At 41.8% G+C, this 9706-nt stretch overlaps 1 protein-coding gene across 1 annotated transcript; it reads left to right on the forward strand.

Annotated features, from left to right (window-relative positions):
* Nucleotides 1-8813: 8813 nt before the first annotated feature.
* On the forward strand, nucleotides 8814-9706 carry fabp4b (fatty acid binding protein 4b). The gene is made up of 4 exons (XM_040029587.1): nucleotides 8814-8965; nucleotides 9066-9241; nucleotides 9330-9431; nucleotides 9568-9706. The coding sequence occupies exons 1-4, from the start codon at nucleotides 8893-8895 to the stop codon at nucleotides 9619-9621; spliced, it is 405 nt and encodes a 134-aa protein (XP_039885521.1). The 5' UTR covers nucleotides 8814-8892; the 3' UTR covers nucleotides 9622-9706.

Here is a 9706-nt window from a genome sequence, read left to right on the forward strand (position 1 = left end):
CGCTTACTCTTGATACTTTATGTGATAAAAACAATTCTTACATTCTTAACTGAACTATAAAAACCTAGAATATAAAATACTAGAAAAAATCACTTAAAAAAGAGTTTTAACTGACTTGTAGTTTTTTGCTACATTTGGCTTTCTTTTCTTTTTTTTGGCAATTTATCTCTTAAAATGTTGTCCAAATTCTTTTGGATTTTGAGGGGTAAAAACTCACAAAAACTCATGTATTAATAAGTAATTAGATACACTTTTAAACACACTTACAGGGTTACAGGTTGAAACAATAATGTGAATGTGGGACTTACTTTATTTACTTTATGTTACTTTATTTTTGAATTTTGGTATTGCTACTTTTATTGAACAATCTCAGCACTTCTGCTGTCATGTATGTATACCATATATCATGTATATGGTGTAAAACCATATCTAATTTCTATTATATACAATTTCTATTATTGTAAAACAAAAATAGAAAGTAATATTTGTACATTTACACAAATACTACATGATAGTGCAACTTTTAGATGCCTGAATATATATATTTTCTGCTGTTTTATCCTCCACAAAGCAGGAAATTTGATGCTTATATATATCACTATATTTGCCAACAAATAAGATCAGTAGTTACCCTGCAGATAAAGTGTTTCCATATACAATATATGGTAGGATGTGATCCTACTATATATCTAACCCTGCATAAAGAGCACTTTTATGGTCATATTGTAAGCACATTTAATTAATAAATCTAAAATTGTTTTCTCTTGTAACAGAAGTTTGGTTTAATTACTTAAAAACAAAAGTTTTAGAACCATCACCTGACCGGGCTTTTGAAAAATACACATTTAACCACAAATGAACCAAGAATAGAAAGCAGTTAAGATAAAGAAACAGATGAATGTTAGTCTTTTCTGTCTGATGGAAGGTCTGGAAAAATGACTTGATGTTGGGATATAGCGCCTGCTCTGACATGTGCCTGACATGTCTGTTAAGGCTGTCAGCGGGAGCGCAGTGCCCCTGCTGTCTTCAATTCCAGTGCCTTGTAGAGAAGCAGCTGTTTCTCTCCTCTGTCCATCAGGTCAGTTGTTAACTTTGTACGCTGGGAGCTAGACAAGTGCGGATGAGAGCTTGATTCTATGGAGCAACTGGAGGCCAACACGCTGGTCCCAGAATGTCAGAGGGGCTTCAGTGGTGACAGATACAATGTGCAAGCTTCGGTCACTCTGTTGATGCAGTGAGCGCGGATGAGCCTTCACACCATCCCTCACACACAGATACATGCACAGACCCCCACCTAATCTCCTCTCCTTGTCATGCCTACCTTCATCCATTTCATGCATTTCCACATTCCCATACTCCCACTTGGAGGATTTATAGATCCTAACATGTGCTTAATCCAGTGCTGAAAAATACTCACGGCCTGCCTGCTCCCTTTTTGGACTGAATTTCTCATGCAAGATGCATGAACTGTGCCTTCTTGGCCTTCCAGTGACTCTGCTACATGTCAATCTGAATGTATTTATGCTCACTCTTTTGCACTGTTTATGATACTATTATGGAAATAGGGCCATTATGGCAACACAAACCACTCTCCTCACACCTGATCATCAAGGTCATTCACATTAGAGCTGACATTCCTGTGGCCCATTAAACATAATTACGATTCGTCTTTTAAAAACCTTGACTTTTCACCTGCGGTATCGCAACATCTCCTCTCCCTTCCCAGTCCACTTTTGGTGACGCTGGACGTGAATGTCCTGTTCTGTTAGAGTGTGTTTGGTTTTGGCTCATTTGTGTTGTTTGACTACCATCTTTACATTTAATAACTCCAACAGCTTACCAGTCTGCCTATTGAACGTGGGCGTAACTCGGCACCGATTTCTAGAAACCCCTCTCAACCCAGTGCCAGGAAGCTAAAAGGTATAAGCAAGCATTTGTTTGAAACTGGCGTGTGCCCAGCTGCCTTACTCAATCTTCCCTCAGGTTTCCCTTGGTGACTCTTTGTGTGCAAGAGCACGGCCTGAGTGTGCGCTGGTGTGTTTGCATGTGTTTATGTGTGTGCGACTGAGAGTGTGCAAGTGTGTTTAGGAGGTGCTGTTTCCCACAACCCTGATCTAATTCCGTGGTAACTCAATCTCCGTGTGAGCGCTTCCCGGCGAGTGTTCTCCCACCCGTCGGCCGTCTCTCCCTGGCTGGCTGAGTGTGTCTGACGGAGGCCGGCTCAGTCCCATTGGACCCCACACCCCCACCCCCTGCCCTCTCCTCTCCGCCTTCATCCTACCCTCCCTCCCATCAGGATTGATTTACTATGTCAACCGTTGGGGCTGTCGGCAGCAGCAACGCTCACAGCCGTGCCTGCGTCCTGTGCGCACACCATCCTGACATCTTATACCTGTCACTCAACAACTGCTGGAGTGAACTGTGGGTTTGTGTGCTGTATGTATGTGTCCGTTAATGTGTGTGAGATAATTTCCTCATCCATATTTGGACGATGTTTGCCCAAAGGTGTGAGCTTTGCTGCGCATTTACATTAGGTATGACATGATTATGTAAGGCAAGGAAAATGCCACCCATGCTGGTCCTCAATAGGTTGTTTGACTGAGGGAAATGTCTCCCAGACAGCTTTCATGCAACAATGTTATCCTATGGGCCACAGTTTCCTGTCTGTCCCCTCTCTTTCTGGTCAGCACCCAGGCGCTATATTGGGCAGGCCTGAGACCCATTCCCACTCCTTAACCGTAATACACCCGCCTTCTCATTCTTTACTTTCCTGTCTTTGTTGGCATCCATTCTGCTTGTACTTTTCAGATAGGTATAAGCCAGGGAGGATATGTTGACTTCCCCCTTTCTTTGTTTAGCAAAGTTTTTTTTGCCTTTTCTTTTTTCTTTTTCTTTTTTTTTATGAGGACATCTCCTCAGGCCTCAGGTCACAATACTGACACCAGGATTTCAGTGCCAGCTGCCAATTACAGGGCTTGGAGTCGATTACAGGGCATGAACAGCATTTAGGAAAGATTCAGACAATACTTTGAACTCAATATGGACAACCTTATGTGCCGACTGGAAGAAAAAAAAAGAAGTGGATGACCTAAGTTACTCCTGAATAAATAAAATCTCTTTCACTCCTTTTTTTCCCACAATGTCGCACACTCCTGCACATAGGCCCCTCACAATTATATTGTTCATAAGGTTTACCAGAATGCTTCAAATTACCAGTTAACTTATGCAAGTTCACAATGGGGGGAAGGCAGATCACAAGACTGGTTCTCAAATAAGCGCAACAGGAGACAGCACGTGATGTCCTCACAGAGAAAGGAGGACCGCGGAGCAAGCTACTTTTAAGGCCACACATTGTGCTGCCACAGGAAAAACATTGTTTGCATATCAATGGTGTGTGTGTGTGTGTGTGTGTCTCTGTGTATGTGTGTCTTAAAGTGCAGGGGTGTGAGGGCTCTAATTGAAATGTATCTCCTGGTTTACATCACAAGAAACCCTCACTGACACCGGCCATATGAATTATTAGCCAAGTTAAGCTGCAGAGTCTCTGTTTCTGCATCTGTGTGTCACAAGACACGTTTGGTCATTTCTGTGGGAAATCAGTGTTTTAGAGCAAGTCTGTCTCTGAAGCTCAGCTGTCATTTTATGAGTAACTCTTTACCTCAAAAAACCTTTTCCAAAGTGTTTTTGGTCACTTACATGCAGTTTTATTTTCCCTTCCCAGTGCAGTTTCAAATAAAATCTGATTAGGAATGGGTATAACCACCAAAAATGTTATACATAATAGAGAAACTGAAAAGAGCCAATTTATGATGTGTCACAAGTTTATCAAAAAAGGAGAGAAAAAAAGTTGTCTTTTTTTAAGAGCCGGCTCCTTTCCCAGTGGATGCTCTGTGCCAGCTGTCTGCTCTGCAGTAAAGTACTGCTTTCCCAAGCTCTGACCTGTGGGAAAATCTGTTGTGGCCAGTAATTGATTCCGCCCTGCCAGCCCCATTACTCTCCACTGCAGTCAAACTGCCAGTGATCTGCAGAAAGCCTGTTAGCACAGCACCCCTTATTCTTTCTCTCCCCACTCACACAAGCATGAATCACAATCCAAGCAAGTCCGACTGTTACATCCAGTGTTGTTTCTTTTTTGCTGTCATTTTTCCCTATAATTCACATATTTTCTTCATTAATTTTCTTTGAATCCATTCTTAATTCATTATTATTCTTTTCTAATTTTCAAGTTATAATTGATTAGTTGTACCAGTAGGCTTTATTCTATACTATGACAACAATGTAAATATGCTAGAAGAAATGGATGGTAATCTCCCTGAACGTGCCCTCTCCCTCAGAGCTAGTCATGAAATATTAACTGCAGTCATCTGTTGAGATGGTTGAGTTGCTTGTCACTGCCTAACACTAGCCACATGTCTAAATAAAGGTAAGTGTTCCCCCCTTCCAATTAATCTTCAATTAGGGGTTTTGCTCTGTGCTGTTGCATCTGTGTTTCCTAGTCTCGCATCAGCGGGAGGGGTATTGGGTGTGTGTATGTGTGTGAGTATATGAGGGGGGCTTTCATGAGGATTATGAGGTTCGCAGGACGTGTATTCACATGATGGTTGTTTTGCTCTTCTAAGCGTCCCCACTTTTTCCACATGAACTAAATGGCAACACTCTGAACACAGGCTATTTAAACCTTTGGCAGAAAAGGTCACAATAGTCTTAGAAATAATTGCTCAGACTTAGAAAGACATAAGTGGCCTCAAGCCAGTGATTCTCATGACTCTGTGGCAGGCTTTATATAACTACCAGCTGAGGGGTGCACTTTCCCATGTTGTAAGGGGTCAGGAGGCCACCCTCTAAGCTCTGTGGCAGTTGTTTTTCACACAAGAATTTCAACCCACTGTTGGATGATCTAAGAGAGCATAAAAGAGGAGCAGAGAACTGTACAGTATGCATCACTTTAGCTCCTGGTGACCCCTCCACCCACTGCACTCTGCACCCGGTGGCTGTGCCCCATGGGCAGCTCTCCCTGCACCTCTCTCTGTATTGACAGAACAAGTAGTGTCTGTGTGAGAGGCAGCCCCATGTCCCCCTCCCATCCCTCTCCTGCTCCTCTGTCGGTGTGCAAACCAGAAGCCTGAGGCGCAGGGAGCGTGTGGGATGAAGAGATGAGAGAGAAGATCAAAGCAGGAAGCATGAAAAAGCTCAAAGCACACAAGCGAGAGGCACCTCACTGACCCCTGCCACACACACTCAAACTCACACACATGCAGACACACACACACATACACTCTTCATTTTGGCTGTGCAGAACAGTCGGTAACCAGCCTCTGGTTCCCCTAGCAGCCGTGTAAAAAGGCAAAGAGGAGAGGGCACATCACTCGGGCCGTGTGAGCCGTTCAGCAGATGATCTGGACCTGCTGGGAACCTGACCTAAAGTGGTGCCCCCTGTTGGTGCCAAAGGTGTGGCACACACTGAATGTGGGCTGTACTTACTTCTCGCTCATCAGGTATTTTACATTTTTATCAAAAAAAGGAGAGAAAATTCAAAAAAATGTGCAAAAATCTCTTTTAATTAAGTGGGTTTCTTTACTAGCTATGAATTTGTTGTCTCAAGACATATTTTCATTGTCAGAATTTGACGCCTACAGCTGAAAAAAAAAATCAGTCACTCAAAGGTTTGGATTCACAGACAAAACTCTTACGAGCGTTTCACTCATTTCTATGTGAGGGAAATTTAGCCCCTATACCTCAGACAAAAGCTTACCTGGAATAGAAAAGACAGTTTAGGCTTAAAAGAAGGGAATATGATCAAATGTACACAGAGTAGAAGAAGTGAAAAGACTTCCTTGATGTGGAACATGTCACTACTCTGCTGGACTCTCACGGCACTCAACATGATCAGCTGTGACCCCAGTTTTACCTGCTGCCATATAAAGTTGTCGTTTGGGTTTTAAACCATCCCAGTCAGACTGGCAAACTCCTCCTTGGCCCTGAGGATCCTCTCTCCATTATTCATGAGTCCTCAGGTTGGACCCTGGGAACAAGCTGAACGAGGCCCTGTGTCAATACGAAACACTGGCCGCCACAATGGGCTCTGCCTCCAACTACACTGTTGACAGACACCAACACAAAGGAGCTGAAAGGGGTCCCCCTCCGTTCTCACACACACTGAAGAATGAGTCAGTGTGCTGCCGCTCAGAGCTGTGTTTGTACAGTATATACAGCTTTTGTTCATGGTCACTGTTCTCCCATCAATGGGGGCTGAAGTGTTGATGAAAACCAGAAGGAAAGGACTTCTCTGTGGATGCCGGCGAGAGTTCATGTTCATTAGGTGGCCACTGTGCCTACTGGATGGCACCTGTATGTATGCGGAGAAACCCCAGGTGATGGGACATACTGGGACATTACGTGATGCATCACATCATTACTGTCTGTCACTGAAGTTAATAATAAAGTGATTCCTGGAGACCATGAAATCTAATATTGCAGCCATGTGACAGTCCCATTACAGATGTTCTATCTATAGCATGTATTCATTCCAGCATCGCTGATTTTAATCAATCACAAACTAACGAAATGGCTAAAAGACAAAATCGTTTCTTCTGTGATTTAGAGCAAGTTTTTTTTCTCCCCTGGACCCACTGATGTTCATTTATTATTTAGCTAAGAGTTTCTTTTTTTTAAATAAATTTTTGTTTTATATTCAGTTAATATAAAAGTGTTCTCATACTGTGCTAGGTATCATCTTGAAGCCAAAAACTGCCTGATGGCCTGCCTGTTTTATTCCACTACCAAAACTCACAAGATTCTTCTTTTTTTACGAGTTTATACTTAAGCAACCATTTCATACCTTGCAGGCAGTAACAAATCCGTTTTATGTGATTTCACAACACGCCACTTGTGAAATTTAACGATTGGAGGAGGTCATAGGAGAATGAAACAGCAGTCCACATAGATGTGCCACAGGGCACTCATCTGATCTGAAGCTGTTTTGGCTTTGAGCAGCTCCAGTCTGTATCTTAGCCGTTCCCACCGCTGTTTGATCATCTTCAGACATTTGTCAGTGGCACTAATATTAGCCCAAAATATTTAGTGAAAATGTGAAAACTTAGCTTTCTTTTGCTCTTTGATCAAAAAAAAACTTTATTTTAATCACTCTGTACTTTTGTGCTAAATACTGGCCTCCACAGAGGGGTTTTAAAAAAAAAGATAAGTAAATACATATGCTGGGTGAATAAATCCTTGTCTACTAAAAATGAAACATAGAATCTGTACTATACTATACTGGTTGAACTGGGATTAGTTTGCTTCTCTCTTTTGCATTGTCATACTTCACTTTGACATGTGTGGTATTTTGGGTTGCCTTTGCTCAGATATAAAGCGTACTGTAGTCTGCTGCTGAAACCACTAGGGGGCAGTACATTACAGTACCATCTCTTGTTCACACTGTAAACACAATACATTGTAACTAATATACACCATCGTCTACAATAATGTCCAAAAGTCTTGAGCCACTCCTCAGTTTTGGAAATTCGGGAACTAGGTGGAGGGATTCACTAAAACGTGCACAAACACACACGGAAATAGAAGTTATTAATTCGATTTCAGTCATTTCTTTAAATGGTCTTCAGGAATAGTTCTAGAAAGACATTCAAAGATCCTCTTTGGCTGCTGGCTGCCTTTTGTTCTGTTCTGCAATTATGATCCCACACTGCCTCACTAATGTCGGGTATGCTTTTACTCCATTGGCAGTGTGTTTGGGATCATTGTCATACTGCGAAATGAAGCTGTAGCCAATCAGATCCATTGAGAACATTTCTGATGAGGCTTCAGTGAACAGCAGACAGATCAGCTGAAGGACCATATGCATCTCTCAGGTCGTGTGTCAGGTCTTTGCAGGATTTTTTCCCTGACTTTACTGACTTTCAGACACTGTTCATCTGCTGTAGAAAGTATTTCAGGCCTGTCTGCTTGTCGTACAGCATACCCGGATGTACCAAGTTTTTGTGCCAAACACCTTCCTGGTGTAAAGATTGTATGTTATGCCGCTCTCTCTTTTTTTTTGGAAGACTACTTAAAAATGATAGGTCTGGCTCCTTGGAAGCAAATTATGAAGTACTATTGTATGTCGAAAATATATATGAGCAAATAAATGTTGACCCCCCCCCCCCCCCGACCTTATAAATCTGCCTGATAATGCACTTTCACACAAATTGTTCTGTCTGCACCTCTAACACAGAATTAGCCCTTTTTAAGTATTAACTGCTGTTCACATGGCGCCACCTACTGCTTAAAGTCAACATAACTATACAACTACAAAGTAAAGAATTGTGTCGGAATCTATTTTCCAATTTAACATTCTGTTGCAGTTGTGGGAAAATTCACTGAAATATAACACGTTATATTAGCAGTTTCACAATAAATCTCTAATAGGATAAGTTTAATGTAAAAAAAAAAAAAGCAAAACATCTTCTTTTCTACATATAAATAATACTTTTAAACATTTAAATGATATTTATTTTTTAGTATTTATTCAGGAGTATTTAGGTGTCTATTTGCATGAATCATCACATGTCCTGTGTATGTTTTGTTAACGCTTTTTAAACCCCTTTTACTTCCGTTTTATTGCTGAAGTCAGTAAACCCAGGATAAGCTACACATTTCACTTCTATCAAACACTTAATCAAAATCAGATGAAATCTGATTTAAAGCCACGCCCCTAATCTGCTGATTTCCAAGGCAACCCCGGCACCTGCTCTTGATTGGTGGGCCCGAATCAAACGCGTGCTCAATCAAGCTACAAATAGGCAATTTTCACAACTTCTCGGTCTCTTCGCCTTTCATCAGCAGAGGATTCAAGTATTTTTTGTCTGCAGCCCAAGCGTCAGCTTTACCTTCACCATCATGGTTGAGCAGTTTGTTGGAAACTGGACTCTTGTTAACAGCGACAAGTTTGATGACTACATGAAAGCAGTCGGTAAGCTTGTTCATTTTGTGTGTTTGTTTGATTAAAACGATGCACGCTGTTATCTGTTGTATTTTAACAGTTTACTAATTGGATCCTTCCTGTGTTGTAGGCGTAAATTACACCACTCGGCAAATGGGAATCCTTGCAAAGCCTAACGTGGTGATCAGCATGGGTGATGATGGGTTTATCACACTAAAGTCTGTGACTACATTCAAGACAACGGAGTTCAAGTTCAAGCTGAATGAGGAATGCGACGAGGACACTGCTGACGGCAGAGCCACCAAGGTGGGTCATCCCAGGTCCAGCCAGACTTTATTTTACACACATTTTAAGGTCTTACTAAAGCCCTCTCTATAAACTTTCCTAATTTCAGACCACCATGACAATTGAGGATGGCAAACTCGTGCAGAAACAGGCTTGGGATGGAAAGACGACAAGAATTGAGCGAGCAATTGAAGATGGAAAACTAATAGCTGTAAGTAACTGATGGTTTATCTGTGCCATTAAAGCTGTTTGCTCTTTATATGCAGTCTGCATGCCTAACATGGCGCTGTTGCTGCTCTACAGCTTTAAGTGAATGAATGTCTGACCTTTGAACCCTGTCTCAACAGAAATGTTACATGGATGATGTTGTTGCAGTGAGGACCTATAAGAAAGTAGCTTAATGCACTCTTTGTGAAGAGTTCCTGTTCCTTCAAGACTGTGTGCTACTGCCAAACATGCCAATAAAGTTTAAACTGTGACACTTCA

Source organism: Simochromis diagramma, unplaced genomic scaffold (assembly GCF_900408965.1).
Source record: "Simochromis diagramma unplaced genomic scaffold, fSimDia1.1 OVJJ01000361.1, whole genome shotgun sequence".
NCBI classification, from domain to species: Eukaryota; Metazoa; Chordata; class Actinopteri; order Cichliformes; family Cichlidae; genus Simochromis; species Simochromis diagramma.

What these genes read in the sequence shown, in the direction of transcription:
- fabp4b (XM_040029587.1), top strand. Translation starts at nt 8,893, where the DNA reads ATGGTTGAGCAGTTTGTTGGAAACTGGACTCTTGTTAACAGCGACAAG. An exon ending in TGACTACATGAAAGCAGTCG is followed by an intron (nt 8,966 to 9,065) that starts GTAAGCTTGTTC and finishes CCTGTGTTGTAG; the next exon opens with GCGTAAATTACACCACTCGG. An exon ending in AAGATGGAAAACTAATAGCT is followed by an intron (nt 9,432 to 9,567) that starts GTAAGTAACTGA and finishes CTGTCTCAACAG; the next exon opens with AAATGTTACATGGATGATGT.